Genomic DNA, 20617 nt, shown 5'->3' with positions numbered 1-20617 from the left:
TTCCAGATTGATCGAGTTAATTAACATTAATAAAAAGGGCCTGTCTATACATATTAAATTGACATAACCACATTTCAAACCATGACATCTAAAACAATCTAAGCTATGTATGATGCTAGTTTTTCCCTCTTTGGATTTCCACTATAAGATCTTAAAAAAGCTCCTAGCTAGTTGAAAATTGATTTACATCATCATTTAAAAACTTAAGTGAATTCGATCATGCATCACACAAATTAAGTCACAAACTATATATATGCAATTATTATAGATCATGAAGCAACGCGATCGAGACGTAAAATATTACTGTATAAACATATGCAATGAAGAATATATGAAATAAATTATGCGAAATCGTGCTTCACGCAGGATTGGAATACTAATAAAAAGTATTTCACACTGTATATCCGTGTCCAATATATATTGGGACAAACTAACTTCCAAAGATTAAGAATTCAATTCAACTATGATACGATCGAGTATTATAAAGGTTAACAATTATTAATTCAACTCAACTATATATACGAGTATATGATATGATAGTATAAAGTTAATGCTCAGCCAGTCCTCTTAAAAACATTGTTTATGATATAATTTAAGTATTATTTAATGCAGTAGTTAGGGGATTTTGGAAATATTAAGTAAAATAAAATTCTATATATATGAATATGATCACAAGACAAATAATGTAATCTTGTATCACTATTTTCTTGTATATAGTACTATATAGCTTTCTCTATCAGCAGGACCATCTGATCATTTTTCTTCATTCCTCCAATTTGGATACATACCTTCTTCCATATATATACAACAGGCCCCCACTACATTATCCTCTCGATCCCACTTTATATATATATCTGCCAAATACACATCACAAGCTAGTCACACAAATTAAGTAAAGCTAGAAAATGATTGAAATGATCAAGTACTTGATTGGTTTCCCTGGCCCAAGTGGCTATGGTTCCAAATCCACTGCTGACCAAGTAGTCACTACTACTACTACTGCAGATATCGACTCATGTCGTCATGCTCACGATGATGAATACTCTTCTTCTTGCACCGCCATCATCACCGGTACGTAATTAACAATATATATATATATATTAATCTTTGATCCAGAGGTTAATTAAACCATACATCGATCGATCCATATGCATATATATTCATGCACATGCATATATACTCATAATTAATTAATATGTGTCTTAATTAATTATATGATCAGAATTTAGTTTCCAATAATCTAGCTAGCTACTGTAACTTATTTTATTATTGGGAATTTAATTCATGAAGGATATATAGATGGAATGAAAAAATATATATATATATGTATGCATGATGATCAGGCGGGACATCAGGAATTGGAGCTGAAACAGCCAGAGTGTTAGCAAAACGTGGGGTTCGTCTTGTGTTGCCCACCAGGAACCTAAAATCCGGGGAAGAGATCAAGGCTCGTATCCTGTCAGAATTCCCAAAATCCGATATCATCCTCATGACACTTGATCTTAGCTCTCTTGGTTCCGTTAGGAACTTTGTTTCCGATTTTCAAGCCCTCCATTTGCCTCTTACTCTCCTCATGTACCTCCTACCTACTCGATCGATCTTTGATCAATCAATCTTATCTCATTATATGTAGATACAACTAACGATGACAATTTCATGATGACTTATGTTAAATAATATTGCAGTAACAACGCTGGAAAGTATTGTCACCATCATTGTGTATCAGAAGACGGAATTGAGATGACCTTTGCCACTAATTATTTAGGTAATTATTAATTAATTACTACTACCTCCATCCATCCTGCAACAAACTAGCTACTTTACGTACGTGATTGATACAATTAATTGATTAATTAATAATGATGCAAGTGTGTTCTTATAAATCAATTAGGTCATTTTTTATTGACGAAACTGCTGTTGAAGAATATGATCGAGACGGCCAAGATAACCGGAGTTCAAGGTCGAATAGTAAATGTGACGTCCGCCATCCATACCTGGGTTTCCGGTGACTTTATTTCTTCTCTAGGCCGTGAAAGAACCGGCCCAGATAAAAGGTAATTAACTTTTTGTAAAGACGGGGCTAATCCATTAATTGTTTTAGAAAATTTCCAAGAAATAAACTAAAATGTTCAACAAAAAATTAGATCGAACGTAGGAATAAAAGAGAAATAATTAAGATATGATATGATGGGATCTTTATTATACTCGTACGTATATGATAAACGTACTCGATCAGATTTGGTAACCTGTTGTTTCGTTGGAGATCGATGATTCTCAACTATTTCTCATATATTCTCGCCTAGCTAATTCCACGCAAACGTCTTTGAATCATTGTCACTAATCACTATATATACTTTTTTTCGGTTTTGCTAATTACAACTTTTTGGGCTATAAGCCTATAACTGCTTCAAACAATTTCACAATTGTACGAATTCAAGATGTAACCTTTTGATATGAAAATAAGGACTATATTTAGAGTTTTTCATACTTTTTTAGTTATATTTCTCTTGTTAAATTAAGAAAGAAATATATATATATATAACTTTAACTGTAAAAGCATGTTTTACAGTTTTCATTCCTGAAGTGGAAAACTAACAAATATGATATAAAGATTCCCTAAGGTGCTTATTATTATTATTGGTGAAACATTTATAGATGAAAAATGTTTAGTTAAAATATCTATATCTATATAATTAATATAAGTAAAGAAGTACTTATCAAGCTAAAATTCCCAAATTCACGATAGAAGGAAAATGTTTTAAAACATAGTATAGATTTAATATTTATAATCTAACAATTTTTGAATTATATGATTAATATATGATAATCTTAATCTTAATCTTAATCTTATCTTAATATATATTATAAGACAGTTGAATTAATGACGTATTAACCAATCAAATCACTCAATTTCATCAAATTGATTATCGCTTATGTCATTATTTACATTAACTATAAATTAAAATTCTTAATAATCATTATCAAAATATATTATTATATTAGTATTTATATTAATTTGTAAAAAAAGTCCTATTAGTCTACACTTTTTTGTTTTCCATCAATAATTTACACTTTTTAGTCCTGAATACTTACTATATATTTATTTGTAGTCATCAACTTGAAAGTATTTTTAAAATTTTTTTAAAAAAAGTTACAAAAAAAATTTATATTTAATTTTTCAAAGTTACAATTGTCACTCAAATCAATAGTCCTAATTGTTATCAAATAATATGGAAACAATCCTAATTGTTATCTAATTATTATAGCACAAGTGATTGAAAATAAACATTTTCGTGTTGTGGACCCGCATCATGATCAAGTACGTATACTTGAATGTCAACTACAGGATCACAAGTACATTTATATTTTACTTCTTATTTATCTTTCATAGATATCACATTATGAATACAACTGGTTTAAAAAAATTATATAATAGAGAAATTATTGTAACAAGTGTCTTGTGCAATAACTACGACAAACAATTCCATCAATATGTAACACTAAGACATCATATAATAGACAGTGAACATGTGATTATTGTACCACAACTTGCAAAGTATAACACTTGGAACCGTATATTTTCAAAACTATAAACCTTTTATGAAATTATAATATTGATAATATCGTAAATTCTGTGTCTAATGTTGAACACAAGTCTAAAATCTAGTACCATATTGTATGACCATACAAATATTCAATTCTTAATTAACATTAACAAACTAACTTTATTTCTACAGTAATTTGAAAATAGTACTGATCAACTTTTGCTAGGATTCAATGACTTAATAAACTAGTGGTATTTTGATAGTGAGATAAGACCTAAATACCATAAGGTCATGAGTTTGAATCCTACAAAGTGGATTTCCTCATAATTATTGAGTTTCTTTCTGAATTGGTGTGTTGACATTATTGCTCAGTGGGGATATGATCGGGTGGTACCTTGGTAACACTATGATACTACAGTGGTTCGTCAGTAATCCAAATTTGCCGTTAAAAAAATTAAATTCTTGCTAGAAACTTTAAATGAATATATATTTAATTGGTTAATTTATTATTGATTTTTGTCCATCAATTTCACGGTCAAGGTTCAAAAAAAAAAAGTTTAGATGAATAAAACCAATATAGTAAATGTTGGTGAGATTAGCTTATAATAATACTATAATACAGGATATAATATTTGTTTTGACTAACTAGTTAAGTTGTTCTGAATATTTGTCTTGTGTAATTAAGTAGTCAGTACGATGCAACACGTGCATATGCAATCTCGAAGGTCGCTAACATTTTGCATACCAAGGAACTTGCTCGGAAACTCCAGGTATTTTTTCAAAATTTATTTAGATATATGCATGGTGATCATATTATAATATGGGATGGTAATATAAGGCTGTCGGGTATCTAACCTTAGGTGTGGAACACTCATATATTGTTTTTTTAATCCATAAAAATCATGGGGGCCCATGCATTTATTCATTAAACAATAAATAGTAAAATATTAGTATGTGAGGAGTTCCACATCTAAGCTTAGGTGCCAGACAGCCTTATATTCCCTTTTCTCTTATAATATTATATGTTTATATATATTTCCAAATGAAGATCGAGTGGAGTAAGTAATCGAGTCACACTTTAGGACGTGGAAAAAGTTTTTTAGATTTCCATTTTTAATTTTTTAGAAAATGAAATGAGTTTTTCATCTCTAAAAAGCAAATAAAAATTTTGAAAACACATTCACAACTAGAAAACGTTATTTTTATTATTCATATAAAAAAAACATATTATAATATACTTGATTAAGTGGAAAGGTTGAGGTTACGGTGGCGGAGGGGGGTGACAGGGGCGGGGAAAGGGGTGACGGGGGCAGAGACGGAGGCGTAGGGGATAGTTAATATAATATATATGAAGTTTTTTAAATTTAGAAAATAAAATTAAAAGTGAAAGTGAAAAAAATAAAAAAAATGTTTTCTAGTTTACCATAAAAAAGTGGTCCATTTTCTTAGAGAACAATTTTGAAAAACTAACATTTAAACGCGTTTCATGTTTATCATGTTTTTTTAGAAAATGAAAATGAAAAACAGGAAGCTGTTTTCTCGAACTAAACGAGCCCTTTAGCTACGTGTGTAGTTCAAGGGAGGCCCATAGGGTATGCAAACCCGATTCTTGGCCGGGATATAGTTTTAAAAGGGGCATAAATTTCCGAAATCTTTATATATATATATCATATAATATATAATATGCTAAAAAAATGTGTTATTATATAAATATATATTTGATTCCATTTTAATTAATGTGTAAATTGTAAATATACAGTACATTAGGTACTAAATATGTATATAAAACAAAGTTTTCAAACCCGATTATTAAATAAGTAATTAATATGGTATGTAATTTTAAAATTATGATTTTATTATGTATATATAATTTATTGTTATAATGTTAGTTATCATAAATATAAAATAAAAAAATAAAAATTGTTTGTATGTTTGAATTCGGTAAAAATTAGGGCATTTTTCTCTTGTATTTGAATTTTCATGGCCGCTAGTGGTGTAGTTGGTGACCAAATTAATAAATAACTTATCTAATTATTTCTCATTTGGATTGTGAACTGTCCGGCATGCATGGCAGCAAATGGAGGCGAATGTGATCGTAAACTGTGTACATCCTGGGGTCGTGAGAACTGGATTATTGAGAGATCATCAAGGCTTCATTACAGGTAAATTTAGAGATTAAAAATGAACTGATAAAATTTGTTGATTATTAAGTACGTGCACTGCTTGCTGCTTGATAGATTAACAACTAATAATTAATATAAATAACTAGTTCTATAAACGCATTGTGATCGAGAGGTAATAAAATCACTCATATAATTAATTAATTATGCAGATCTCATATTTTTCCTGGCTTCAAAACTGTTGAAGACTGTTCCTCAGGTAATTCGGCCTTATACATCTCTTAATTTCCTGATTATTTTGAAACTGAAAATGTGTAAAAAAAAAAAAATGTTTATATTAATTAAAGGGTTTTGTTAGTGACAGCCCTTGGAGTTGTAGTAAAAACTAATTGGGTGTATTAAAATTTATACCTTGCTGTTAGAAAAATCAGGGGCGATTTTTAATATATAATGTATAAGTTTTTAAGCATGTAATATGTTGTTTCATTATCATTTTCCTTAATTAAATGCGTGAAAATATAAGTTCCGAATTTTATAACCATGTTCAAAATTGAAATGTGGGAAACAACCTTAACGCAACAGAAACTAATTTAAGAGAAGCTTTCTTTTCTTTACAACAACATCATGGTCTCTAAAACGAGAAAAATTAAGAAGTTGTTTGTTGACTTTGAAAGTCAACTGACCTTTGGCGACCACAATGACACAGTACATAAAACGATGACATCTGTTGTCGCGATTTTTCATGTAGTGAAAAGATATTAAGTTTGTTACATCTAGCTAGATTTTGTAACACGATTTTGGCTTGTTCTTATAATTTGTTTGTTTGTTTTTTTTTTTTAATGGCTAGCTGTTCTTATAATAACTTGTTAACGCTATATATTGTGAGCCTATAACGAATTGATCATATGCAAAAATTCAATAATGTATCTTTTCGTTTTTATAATTATAATCAGGAATTTTTCATGACTTTTCATGCCTTCACACACGTATAATTTTAATTACATGTCGATAGACAACATAATTACCAAAATATGTAAGCCTCTCCGACATAATTTAGTGTTATTCGTATATATATATATATGTTTGTTATGGCTACGTACACATGATTTTTTAAAAATTTTTTAATTTAACCTACGTCGGATCGTTGAAAAAGTTTTCCTATATATATACAGGCGGCTGCAACGACATGCTATGTTGCAACTCATTCAAGGTTAAAAAATATGAGCGGAAAATACTTTGTTGACTGCAATGAAGCTTCACCGTCTAAACTGGCTTGCAATCCGGATGAAGGTGCTCGGTTATGGTCCTTATCTGAAATCATGGTTGATTTCCGATCATGAACCCAACAAAGTGTTATTCATGCCGCCAATTTCCATGGATTGATTTTATAGCTAATGTACACATTCTATAGTGTCAATATTAAATAATTAAAGATATAAACGGTCGACGATACTACTCAATTAATTGATTATGTATATTGTTATATATAATTATCAGACGAATAAAAAGGATGTAGATACTCAAAGAACATGTTATGGTTACGACACATATATACTATAAATTAAGAATTATAAGAAAGAGAATTGAAGTTTGATATACATACATATATATTAGTTTAAACAGTTTGTCATGTGAAGGCAATTGATTGTGATTCGTGAAGCATATATATATATATATATATATTGCGGAGTACATGTATAGTATTGTTTTATAGGGATACTACTCCTAATACCCGTACGATTAGACATATAGATTGTATCGTAAAGAAATTCGAATGCCTCATATATGAAAGGTGGTTAATGTAAACCGATGATCGTAGCGAATTTATATAAACAGTAATGATAAATATAATACATGTTTAGTTAAAGTTTTGGATTTACCTTAAAATTTTAAAATCACATCAAAATCAGAACTTGTAAGCATAAATGATGACGGCAAATAGCCTTGTGATTTCGGATTGCAAACTCAATTTTTTGAGGTTTTCATGTTTTTCACTTATTATAAGTAATATAAGTGATAGGACTTGAATAATTGAGAAAGAAAAATAGACAATTTTATTAATGCGAAAACGATCAATCAAATAAGATTATAATGTGTTTTGTATCTATAAGCTAAGAGTTATAGTTTAATTTTAAGTCTAATAAGAAAATTGTATATACAATTAAAAAAACTACTTTAATAAAGTAAATAAATTAAAAGGACATTTGTCGATCAAGGATTACGCCACGTGTCGTTTCAAGAATATCTCAATCCAGTTTTAGTTTATTGGTAGATTACATCAAACATAAGTATAATTGTTTTACCTCTTTGAAATCCAAGAAATAGTGATTTTCACAATTGATCGAAAAGTTATACCTCCATTTATTTTACATATTTAAAACCCTACATATTTAAAATCTTAAAAAGTAGTGATTTTCGAAATTGATCAAAGAATTGTACCTCTTGAAAGAATTGTACCTCCATTGGGAGGAATTATTTAATACGTCTACGATGTATAAATTGATTAATATATGTTAGCATTATTAATAATTTGGACCAACTAAGTAGATTTTTTGTTTATGTAATTTGATTAGAAACTTTTTTGGCTTGAAACCTGTATAGTTCGCACGTAAAAAGATTTCATAATAAACAAATGTCAATCTTTTAGTTTTTTTTTTTAAAAAAAAAAAAAACCTTGAAACACATCTAAATTTATGAGAATTCACAACGTAAACGACTTCATAGTCGAAACTCCCGACAGACCCCAACTTAAGATGACTTATTATTATCAGGTGAATTAATGTTTATATTTATTGGTACTTAACAAATATTCTAAGTAAAGTAACAAAATAAGAGTTTTTATTTGATTTAATTAAGGATACTAAAACGGACACTTGTCGTTAAAGATGTGTCATGTGTTGATAAAAGAATGCATTAATCCTGGTTTAGTTTATTGGTAGATAAGTAACTAAGATCGAGAAATTATAGTGTTCATGAACTTTCAAAACCTCTATTGTATACACGAACTTTATAAAAAATGTTCAAGTTATGTGATAAAATCTGATCGACCAATCAAAAACTTACATGTGACACCTCGTATGAGGTGTCACGTATACCATGCAGACCCGTCTCATGAATTTTAAGTACCCTGCTCGACAATATAAAAGGTGCCCACTAAACACTAAAAAAAAATTAAAAACGAAAGAGATAGTAGATATTTATAAACGTTTAAAACAACTATAACAATAATATCTTTAAAAAAAAAAACAATTTAACAAAGTTCTATAACTTAATCGATAAATGCATTAAAAATTATGCTTTGAATAGTACCATTCTCCTAGCATTTTTGGAAGCAAAATTATTGATCAACTCTTCATAATCGATGCGCTCTATGCAATTATGTTTGATTTTAACTTACAATTTGCGTTTGGATCTATGCAATTTGTTCAGAAAAGTCGAAAACGTCAACAACAAAAAAATAGATGGGTTCGTTTAATATATATATATATATATATATATTCAATACAATACAATTCTATATATATAATAAAAAGTATTGGACTTTTACTCTTTGACCAAAGTTGGGCTTTACTATCCACTAGTCTTAGATGGTGGAGTAATAATACATGCATAACAGACATATATATAGTAAGGAATCTTGCAAAATTTGGTGGCCCTAAAATTTTGAGGCCCTGCTTAATTGTGCCGCCTGCACTTGCTCAAGGCCGGGCCTGATACCATGTTACATGATTTGAACATTTTTATGAAGTTTGTGCATACAATAGAGGTTTTAAATACGGAGTACTAATTAATGTACATTACTTTTCTGTGTAATATGATAGTTAATTACAGTTGATGAATATTATGTGTAATAAACATATGAAAGTGATTTCATAAATTGTTAGTGTTGATATTGCTTGCTACTTTAACTGGTTCAGGCGATCGATCTTGTATATCTATATAATGCGTTATTCTTTGGTATATATTATGAGGGGGCAAATTTAATTATTGTTTGTCATATTTTTAAAAGTCGTATCCAAAAATGTATAAAGCTCGAGGATGGAAAATTAACTCTCAAAAGAATTTCGTTTCTCATACCGGGTGTACCATTCTAGATAGGTTTTTTTTATAATAAATAAAGACCACAAATATCGGACAAGGTCGATCTTATTAAATGAAAAACGTATTCAATCATAATGCAAGAAACCCGAAAATATATACGAGTATTTTTTATGAATAATTAATTTGTATATATATCTTTCTTACCTAACTATTATTATTATTATAATTAGTTGTTTGTAATAAATATATTGTATATGATGATTTGAAAGAAAATAAATTTCTCACAAACAGTTACATTATTAAAGTAATATAGATTTACATACCCAAACAAAGAAAGTTTTTTTTTTAACCTTTCTTCATTTTTTTTATTATAAATCGAAACAACTTAAATTTTTTACTCTCCCACTATCTCAAACTTAATGTTTCGATTACCAATGACTTTCAAAAAATAAATTTATGACAACGAAGGTAACATTCGCATATATTTCCTATTTATTTTTTCTTATTTTTATAAAAAAATTACAAACATACCATTTAAATTTTAAAAAATTACATTATACCAAAATTAGGGAGCAGTTGACCCCACTGCCCCCAAAGTGTCTCCGTCCTAGGTATTATGTACATGGTATAAGGATTTACTTCGTAGATATTTTTTGAAATCTCATTTTATCATGTTTCCTATTCTATATATCCCAAATTCAACCCTCAAACTCTCAAAGACCTCGCAAATTTTGAAGTACGTCGGACTTTAAAGCAATGAATAATAATAATTTTTGCGTGTGGATTATGTGAAGTGGCGTTTTGCATAAATCTCATGTACTAAAGAACGAAGAACGATATAGAGGGCATGCGAAGGTTGTCAAGAAAAAATTGCTGTGTAGAACGCCTAAAGGCTGTTTGATTTATGTGAAATAACATTCTGTGTTACTATCATTAACAATCTATCATGGCCAGTGGTGGAGTTATGTGGTGGTCAAGGGTAGCCATGACAACTCCATCATTTCTATAAAACTCTATTTTTCTAATACTATTTTCATGTATTTTTCTAGTTTAAAGGTAATTGGCAACGTCGGACTGGTATAATTTAATTTTGTAGTTTAATTTTACACTTGTTAATATCATGAAAACTGTTCGGCAACCTCAAGTTGGAATTTCTGGCTCCGCTATTGATCATGGCCTTAACTAGATTAACGTCAGATAGATCTCATTAGTTTGAAACCATACATTCAAACCAAAAATTATACTCCAATGATGACTCAATATTAAGGTTTTATGGGCTAAAGTGCAAACTATTTCCAATCATAAGATTTCAAGTTCATAATAAACAATAAAAGAAAGTTGGGTTTTGGTGAAGTTTTTTGGGATGACACCAAAATTGTCACTGAAAAGCCACTAAACGGGGAAAAATTGAAACCTCGACTAAAAAAGTCAAAAAATAAAATAAAATTAGGGACGACATTAAAAAAATTTAGGGACAACAGTTTCGTCACCAAAGGCGTCCCTCTTGTAGTGAAAATCAACACAAACCCATTGAAATTATTAAAAAAAATTAAAAAATTATTCAGTACTTGGATGAAGATGGAGGAGATGTGACATTCATCAACTTGTTTGTTGGGGCCTTTTTAAACATATTAGTAACATGCCTTTTAAGATCCATATATGGTCCAGCCCACAAGTATGGTTACAACAACTTTCATTTTTTGTGGAGGGGTGACATGTCTCCCTAACACACCAAGTATCATGTGGTTGAGAACTTCAGATGGTCACAAAAACAACAAACTAATTAATTATCTTTTAGCCATGCTACTATCAATTCTCCTTTATATCTCATTAGCTTTATCACTTTATGTTATCGTAAAACAGGACATCTTGGTTAGCATACATATGTCCTTGATTAGCAAATTGACAAATAGCCGATAAATGAATAAATGTTCGAGCCCCATGGTTAGCATGCATATGTCTGGCACCTAAACTTATGTGTAGAACCCCTAAGCTTTGATGCATATCTTAAATTTGCCTTTGGCAAAACTCGAATCCAGGATCCCCTAAAAAGTGACGGTTGGTGGCCACTGGGGGTTAATTTTATAAAACATATACACCTAATAGGATTAACAATCTAGTTCATGAGAATGGCCATATGCCCATATGTTACATCAAATTTGTTAAAGTTGGAATTTGAGGGCTTGCTCTTCCACCATGTTGTGTCTCTTAAGGGATGGCCATATGCCCATATGGCTATATGTTGGCATGTTGCCCATTTCTTTCATCTCTTAACAGCCATCTATATGCTTTTTTTTTATGTCTTCTGCTACATATCATCTATGCCATTCATATGTCATGTGGACCAAGTATTAATGATATAACCGATTGTATCCCTAAAAGTTTTCCTAACTACTAGATTGAGGACACTTAGAAAAACTAATGAATGAGATGAGATTAGAGAAATATTTGAATTACATATTTACATGTTATGGTATTAGACTATTAGATAAAGAAATATTAGATAAATAAAAATTTTCCATTAAATACTATTCTACACATAACTAGCGTGCTTTTTAGCCTTTATGAAGGCGCCCACATGGCCACAAACTTCGGCCCAATTGTAGATATACCCTCAACTCCTTAAGTCCTCAACAGCCCAAAACCTAAAATCACCAATGTCTTCAACGTTGTTTATTTTGGCAAACATAATATACTCCACAATATATGAACATCTTAAACTAGCTAGATTATACCCGTACATTATACGGTTCAAATAAAAATATCAAATGATAGTTATAGAAAAGCCAATAATGTTAATCTTAGGAAATAAACAAAGCTTTAAACTAGTAACATGTAAATTTAGTGTCACTTGACACCAAACATCTATCTTGAAAGTAACATGCAAGAATCCCGCAAATGATAAATATAAGTGCTTTATCATTAGCAAATGGGAAATGGATATAGCAAATGATCATTTGGATTTTGCGGATGGTAAAACAAAGCTAGACTATGAACTGATGCTAATAACTAAGGTGCCACAATGCATTATCAAATTTTATGATCGCGGTGAACAGGAACATGCATGTGGATTGTGGATCATTGATTCATTGTATAACCTCTGAAAGAAAAATACACACAAGCAGTGTACTTGTTTACAATTATATCATTTCCCAGAATTATAATGTCTCACTCCTCAAAATGCCATCATACAAAACAAATTCAAGCACCAACAATAAGATTCTTGTTTCTGTGGCAAAGAGGGAAGTCCAGTCCTTTTTTATATATATATATATATATATTTATATTTTTGGGTCCTTCACAAAAAACAGAAGAAACTAACGACAAAAGGAGAAAGTTAATATACCTTTTTACCAGTTTCGTACCCTTTTAACTGTCTTGATATGTCAAAATTAACGATACAAATATATTCATGGATGGAACTGTACTAGTAGTCTTTGTAGACAAATCACTCTTCAGCATTGATTCCAAAAATCCGGACCTTGTGCATGTGAGGGAACTTTGCGATCACTAGCACAAAAACCGCTAATGTGTTCAAGAAGAGCATCGGGTTCTGATAGTCAGTTGTGTGAGATGCAATCAAGTACCTATAGAAACATCCAAATAATTATAGTTGAGTTTGAATCAAATAAAAGCATCATATATGACTGTTGAGTAATAGTAGCAACTACCAAATAGAAATAAATGGTATTACCGTATTAGTAGAATGTATATGGATGAAAACTAATTCATTGTTCCAACTTGGGTTAATTTATAATAAAGGGAAAACCACCACCAAAAGCATGTTCCTCAAGAGTAAATCATGTATATTGAGATAACATAGCAGACAGCATTGAGATATACCATCATAAACAGTAGAAAGTAAAATATCGACTTTAAGCATTATTTTTGTCAAACTTCACAGTTCACACTTAAAATGCATATATTTGCTGTCTATTTAAAAGCATATGCCTATATGAGATTATGAAAGCAAACTTGGGAGTCAATTACCGAACCTAGATCTTACAAATGCCTATCCTGGGAGTCATGGAAGGAGAGCAAACACCAAATTTAATTTCTAAAGTGGAGAAGTGGTGGTAAAGCAATTCAACAAAACCAAAGCAAGTAAGATAACTAGATAAGCCCGCATGCTTTAACTCATACAACTAAATGATATTGGGATAATATCCATGACAATAGACTTCGGGGTGTCAATTTCTACACATTTAACTTATTAACAAGTTAATTCAGTTCGTGTTTAATATGAAACGGGTCTAACGGGTCAGATGACTCCTACTTCTTTTTGTAATGATTCAGATTACTAATATGATAATCATGTTTCCGTAATCAAACTTAAGTTTTAACTATCCATTAGAAAAAATTACATATAGATAAAAGTGTTGGAGGGTCAACCAACCCGGTCCCGCTAGCTTTCATCAAAAAGGACCGTGTGAAATCCGAACCCATTATGACCCAATACGCAATCCTCCAACGTCCAAGAAAAAAACTGAAAAGAAAATATGTCATTTGGAACTAGGTATTGGAGCCCTGAGTTGATTCCTATTAGTACTTCCAGTAAAATTAATTGATCCCTAACTGCATCTTGACAATGGACTGATGGAGGCCATATACGTGCAAGAAGAAGTTTTATAGGATACAATGTGGTTATTAAACTGTTTGCAAAATTATTTGTTGATGGCAGAATCGCATGAAAGAAAGAAATTTGATGTTGATTAAAGAGGTCTATACTGATCTTGATTTTAAGAGTGGTTACTTGGAACCTCTTTTACAAGTCATCTAAATAGCTTCTGATCTTTCCATTGTCATTTATACATTTCATGACCTAGCAGACATATAAAAACAAAAACTAACGTAGATATCAATTTATATTCCTTGAAAGAAATCATGAGTAGCTATTGATAAGCAAAATAATCAAAACTCTTACAAAAACATTTAAGGATCCCCTGACCATACAAGCTTGTGTACTGAAAACCTAATGTAAATGTGAAATTCTAATAAGTTTATGAACTTTCAATTTAAAAGACTAGATGATTATGAAATTCTAGTCTGACATGCAATAAATTGAACAAATTTGCATGTATGCAGCTACCCATTTTTTCTTTGGGTGAAAAGTTGATATGCTCGATGGGTTTGCTTATGAATACCTACTAAACCAAGATATGGATGTACATAAATGAAAAGGCCACAACACAACTACAGTGAAAACTTTTTACCAACAGATAATAAGTTTAGCCAACCTAAAACTTCTTTTCTGTCTAGCTAATCTAAGACTTCTTTTATCACACACTTCTACTATCATGTCTTGGCCTTCTAGTATCAACAGTTAAACAGTGTGATGAACTGATAGCAAAGTTATATCCTACAAAACGCATTATCACAAGGAAATTCACCCGCAAGTATATTAGCAATTTTTATGTTTAACCCTAAGCAACAAATCTTCAATGTAGTCAAGATTTGTAATTAATATTAATAACCAAAACTCACACGATAGCGTTAAATAAGATTTTTTTGATCTCCACTACCAAGTAGGCTGGACTCTTCCGACTTCAACTTCTACTGAAGTTCAGACTCAAGCCCAAGGCATGGATCTAGTTCGAGAAAGAGAAGGGAGAATGTCAAAAAACATAAAAAAAAACATATGAAGTCTCCTAAAGCCATTAAAGAATTTCTTTACTTGTTGGAAACTATACATTTTCACTTTTGATAGGTAATTAATGAAACATGTCAAAGTCTTCTTTTTCAATGCTGCTAAAAAAAGCTATCAAGTTTTCTGCAGTTGAAAAGTTAGCCACTATATCATGGTAAAAGGGTATGTTGGAAGTCGTCATTGACATCAAAACCCCCCCTCTTGCCTGGTCGTTCATCACTAGCACCCTCTTCCGAAGTTCCCGGCACATTCATTAGACCCCCATCACCAATCACCCATGCATCATTTTTCTCTCCCCATTAAAATTCAGTATTACCCTCGTATTTCAATCGTCTATGGTGATTCTAGATTTATAGCCAGTGGCACAAATATCTTACAATATCACTTCATTTATGGTCTCAATTGAACTTTTGCTAAGTGAACAGTTAATTCAACAAGTAAAAAAGATTATTTGGTGGCTTTAGCGGCAAAAAATTGATGAACAATTTCTGCATTCTATATGGCTTTTGTGACATTATCCCTACATTTAAGTGTATCTTAGATGTTTTAAAAGTCAAAGGGGGAGATGTTTTAAAAGTCAAAGGGGGATAACTCTACTAGTAAAAAGAAACTCGAGCGTCATCACCAACAAAAAGGATATATCTTTTCTGACATTTACAATCAATAAAAATTAGATACTAAATCTATATTTTAATAACATATACTTTTCCATGTCAAACTTTCTCAAGATACGTTTCATCCCCCTTTGTCTTGTAGTTACAAAGAGATGACTAAGTTTCATTGTTCTACTACTACTACACCTACAACTTATTGTTCTTTTCTTAACGGCAATGATGTAATCCCAGAATGATATAGATATGGTATTAGCTAGGATTTTATGGTTGCTTCCATTAAAGGATAGACATTGCTTTCCTTCTACAGTTCTACTACAGCGTTCATATGATCGTGTATTCTTATCTATTATCCCACAAATCTCATCTTTTATGATATGTTAGTTAACAACTCTGAATTTACACCCAATAATTAAGGAATAACGATATGTTAGTTAACATCGATTGTCAGTTTGTCACATATTTTGTTCAAGTTTTTCTAGATAATTTCTCATCCAAACCAGCCTTAGAGGATATAGAGCAGAGATATAATATATATGCAGTCCTACAAAACTTTAAATGCAATAAGCACCAAGATATACTAATGGTTACGAGAGCAAGTACCCGCGCGTTGCGGCGGTGAGATGGTGATGGTGATAGGTCATAGGAGATGATATGTCATAGAGTGTCATAGCCAAATATCTTAGCCGTACGGGCTCCGACCTCAGATTTAAAAATTCGTCGAAAGTATATCGAATGACATCTCTAGTGAAAGAGCATGAAATTTTAAGAACACCCTTATAATTTTTATAATTTATCGATGTATGGTTTTTGAGATAAAAGATTTTGAAAGAATTAGAGGAATAAAATGATTTATGGAGGAGAGAGAAAGTTGTAGGCATTGATGTATGGTACATTATGTATTATCATGTGTACATTGTTGAAATTGAAAGTTGAAAGTTGAAAGTTGAAACCCTATTTGCTTTATAATATAGTATAGATATAGATATGATTCAGACCCTGTTGAAGGCTTAAGAAAACTTACAGCACCACAGGTACAACAGTAAGAAACTTCCTGTTGCGAGTGAGTTGCTTGCCACTATCAATTTGCTCCCACCATGTCAACCTGTTGTAGATACCTTGATCATCAGCAAACGGTGTTCCCTTCTTCCAGTGGAAGAAATGATATGTAACCTGACATCCAAAAAAAGTAGCGTAACAACATAAGTTTAGCCAAAACAGGTAAATTTTCAGACATACAAGTATCATAGAATAAAGCATCATGAACTCGCTAAAATAAAGCAGGTGATCCTTAACGGACAAAAACATCATGAACTCGCTAAAATGATCACCGGACAGAAAAAAAAGTCAATCAACGGTTAAGAAATGTGTTTGTAAATATAACATAAACGCCCATCCATATTAATAAAAGTAAACAAGCAGGTGATCCTTAACAGAAAACCATTTGTTCAAGCATGTCTTGTTGTTGGCACCAGAACGGGCCGGTTTTTAAGTTTTTAGCATCTTGGTGACAATACACACCAACTCAAGACCAAAGAACACGAACTCCGTTTCACGGTAACAAATGAACATTAAAACATTCAAATCCTTAGTTTTTCCCATAAAACTCATACATAAGTTCATAATAATAATAATAATACAAAAAATAATAATAATAATAATTACACAGACAGATCAACACTACTATAAGTCCTAATCGAACTAAATCACAACATTAACTGAAAAAATACATAAATTATAAACACAGATAAATCAAGCAAACTATATGTATAAAAAAAGGAAATAAGTGATCACAGATGTATGTATGTATGTACACCTCATATTAAAATTAAAATCAAAATCAAGACGAAATGAAATTAAAAATCCAATAAAAAGGAGAGAGTAATGATAATAAGAAGAAGAAAAGGAAAAATGTCAGTATACCAGAGCGTGACCTAGATTAACGGTGGTCCAGGCCATGCCGGGAGAACAACCGGTGACGGAAAGAACAACGAGCCAAGCAAAAAACAAAATGAGAATATAAGTGGTCCATACACCCGGATACATGAACCATTCAGTATTCCGGTTTAGATCCGTTGGCGGTACTGCTTTTACATATAAGTTTGCCATCATAAGCTGATTTTGAGACAACAAATTGTATGTATTTGTATCACGGTGATGGTACAAGTAGGTGAGAGGGTGGTTGTGTGAAAGGCGGTGTGGAGGATGAATTTTGATTGTTTTGATGAATTTTTTGGATTGTGTGTTGTTGGAGTTGATGGAAATTGGTAACGGAAGACAGGTGGTGTGGTAATAATAATTTACAAGAACGCAAACTTGGCTTCACATATAACCAACCAAAAATAATTATGCCGATGCTTATCGGATAAGCGTATGTATAAGTAGGAGTATTTTCCTACGAATATTTTTAATTTTTAGATAGATGCGTATATTTGGTAGAGAACGAAATGTATTTATCCCAAGGAAACGACAATTAATATTTCAAGACACTTGTATACAAACCGAAATTTTAAACTTTAATCGGTTGTTTACTATGGAATACAAAATGTCTCATCATTTTACATAACAGCACCACAAAGAAAAAAAAAATTATATATCATTTGAAAATATTTAAATTTAAAAAAATAAAATCGATACTCATAGCATGTGACTTTTATGTCTTACACTTTTGTCGACCCTTTACATGTAATCATATTAATAAGTTTTCTAATCATATTATCAAATTACAAGTTAGTAACTTACTTTTAACAACATATTCATAAGAAAAAATTGGTATAAGTTGGAAGTTTTAACCTAGTAGATAATGTGTACTTTATCACTAGCTTCAATTTAGCCTCTAAGGCCTGTGCTTATAAGGGTGGTCTTCTTGGAATTTCTTTCCTGTCATATCAGCATCACATTACTCAGGACTCCCTTCAGGACTCTAACTGTCTATAAAGACAACTTCTTCACCACATCATCAATTCTTTTATAATTTCCAATTACTTAAACATAAAATTAAATAACTATTTTTTTAAAAAATAAAAATAAAATTAAACATATTTAGATTAATAAAATTTAAAAAATATAGATAAAAGAATAATAATAAATTAATGTTAGGGACTAAATTGATAACTATTAAAACACAAGAGTTATTTCATAAATATATTATACTATAGGGGTAAATATGAAAATTGCTTATTATATAATATATTTATAAATGTGCGTCGTCTTCCTCAACCATTTACCTGCAAATTTACAACCACATACACATATATTGACATATATAATATATATATATATATATATATATATATATATTATATATAAACCAGAAAAAAACGAAAACTTCTTGGTGGAGAATTTTTGTTCGGACGCGGGACGCTAGCTGCCGATGACGTCCAACTTCTCCACGTCAGAGGACGCTCCTCCAAAGATGTCTATAAGCACCGGCCTAATAAAGTATTTTTAAGATATATTTGGCGTATGTCTATGAATCATAATCTATCATTAGTAATTATGACTTGGAAGTTTCAAAAGTTAGTTTCTTAGTTGTACTCGATGCTTTATATATGGTTTGTGGAATGAAGAAGGATTAGAAACTAGAAAGAAAAGAGAAAAGCAAAGAAGAAAAGTAAGCATATATAATTTGGGTTCATGAAATATAAGTCATAATAATGTTGTAAGAGGTGGCGTGTGAAGAGGGGACCAATCTAAACACTCGCAACTCTCACCCATTACTACAACGTCTTGACCTCAATCTATTTTAACCTATATTGGTATTGGTAAAACTCTAGTCTTTTAACACATCAATTCAACATTTGAATCATGATCAAGTGTAGTAATTATATTCACGTGTTTATCATCACCTGGTACTTTTTTCAGATATTTTATAACAAATCATATAACTAGTCATTACTATGTGATTTTATAAGATAATTATAATTAAATTGATAAGTTTACAAACATGATGTAATAATATGACAAATGAAAGGTTAATAAACATAAAAAGAAATATGAGTAATATATATGTCAACACCAAATTTTTTAACATGTATTCTTGACTTGTCAAATTGATTATATATATCTAATACTATATTTAATTATAAAATAAGGAATAACACAATGTATTGGTCACCTAAGTTTGGATATATACTCGTATATTTTTCATTGAAGCCCATCAATATATGGAAACAAACTTATAGGCAAGTGTTTGTTTTTGTTTAATCGATACCAGTGAAATGTAATTAAAAACAAGTAAAAATTAACAAGTTAAGTTACGGTTTTATGCTCTAAATAATTATCATTTATCATTAAGAGCAAATGTTAGCATAAATGAAGCGTCGATCAAAGTGGTATTCTATTTCTCACATAATTTGTTACTCGGATCATCTTTATCTGTTAAACTTAAGAGCCTTTTTTTTTACAATTTTTTGCCATACATTTGGCCTTCGCATAATAGAAAACAAACGCATAAATACTTGGATGGCGTATAACTTCTTTGTGATATATGTGTTTAAACAAACACATACTTGGATGGTGTATAATTTTTGTCTGAAGATGAAAAAAAAAGTTTTTTTAGATCAGAAGACATATTTTTGAAGTCTTCATAATTTCTTTAAATAAAAATTTTCAAGGTATATACATATCACATATGTCTACGCACCCGTAGAC

The 20617-nt window shown here is 30.6% G+C and overlaps 2 protein-coding genes across 3 annotated transcripts; one reads left to right on the top strand and one right to left on the bottom strand.

Annotated features, from left to right (window-relative positions):
- Positions 1 to 834: 834 nt before the first annotated feature.
- LOC122601333 (short-chain dehydrogenase TIC 32 B, chloroplastic-like) lies at positions 835 to 7150 on the top strand. Of its 2 annotated transcripts, none has more exons than XM_043774100.1 (8): positions 835 to 1071; positions 1344 to 1575; positions 1686 to 1765; positions 1892 to 2054; positions 4231 to 4315; positions 5620 to 5707; positions 5878 to 5924; positions 6838 to 7150. In XM_043774100.1, the coding sequence occupies exons 1-8, from the start codon at positions 906 to 908 to the stop codon at positions 7003 to 7005; spliced, it is 1029 nt and encodes a 342-aa protein (XP_043630035.1). In that variant the 5' UTR covers positions 835 to 905; the 3' UTR covers positions 7006 to 7150. The 2 variants fall into 2 exon arrangements, with proteins under 2 accessions (XP_043630035.1, XP_043630038.1); XM_043774103.1 differs by having other exon boundaries at positions 836 to 1071; positions 4234 to 4315.
- Positions 7151 to 12932: 5782 nt separating this feature from the next.
- LOC122601338 (ORM1-like protein 3) lies at positions 12933 to 18299 on the bottom strand. The gene is made up of 3 exons (XM_043774107.1): positions 17888 to 18299; positions 16989 to 17137; positions 12933 to 13293 (listed from the first exon to the last, which is right to left on the bottom strand). The coding sequence occupies exons 1-3, from the start codon at positions 18074 to 18076 to the stop codon at positions 13155 to 13157; spliced, it is 477 nt and encodes a 158-aa protein (XP_043630042.1). The 5' UTR covers positions 18077 to 18299; the 3' UTR covers positions 12933 to 13154.
- Positions 18300 to 20617: the final 2318 nt, after the last annotated feature.

This window comes from Erigeron canadensis, chromosome 1 (genome assembly GCF_010389155.1).
Source record: "Erigeron canadensis isolate Cc75 chromosome 1, C_canadensis_v1, whole genome shotgun sequence".
Taxonomy (NCBI): domain Eukaryota; kingdom Viridiplantae; phylum Streptophyta; class Magnoliopsida; order Asterales; family Asteraceae; genus Erigeron; species Erigeron canadensis.
This window is presented reverse-complemented; position numbering and strand designations above follow the sequence as displayed.

Excerpts from the sequence above, each read along its gene's own strand:
- LOC122601333 (XM_043774100.1), top strand. The coding sequence starts at position 906 with ATGATTGAAATGATCAAGTACTTGATTGGTTTCCCTGGCCCAAGTGGC. Across the intron at positions 1,576-1,685 it reads TTGCCTCTTACTCTCCTCAT|TAACAACGCTGGAAAGTATT; the intron begins GTACCTCCTACC and ends ATAATATTGCAG. Across the intron at positions 5,708-5,877 it reads TCATCAAGGCTTCATTACAG|ATCTCATATTTTTCCTGGCT; the intron begins GTAAATTTAGAG and ends TTAATTATGCAG.
- LOC122601338 (XM_043774107.1), bottom strand. The coding sequence starts at position 18,076 with ATGATGGCAAACTTATATGTAAAAGCAGTACCGCCAACGGATCTAAAC. Across the intron at positions 17,138-17,887 it reads TTAATCTAGGTCACGCTCTG|GTTACATATCATTTCTTCCA; the intron begins GTATACTGACAT and ends TTTGGATGTCAG. Across the intron at positions 13,294-16,988 it reads ACTGTTGTACCTGTGGTGCT|GTACTTGATTGCATCTCACA; the intron begins GTAAGTTTTCTT and ends ATGTTTCTATAG.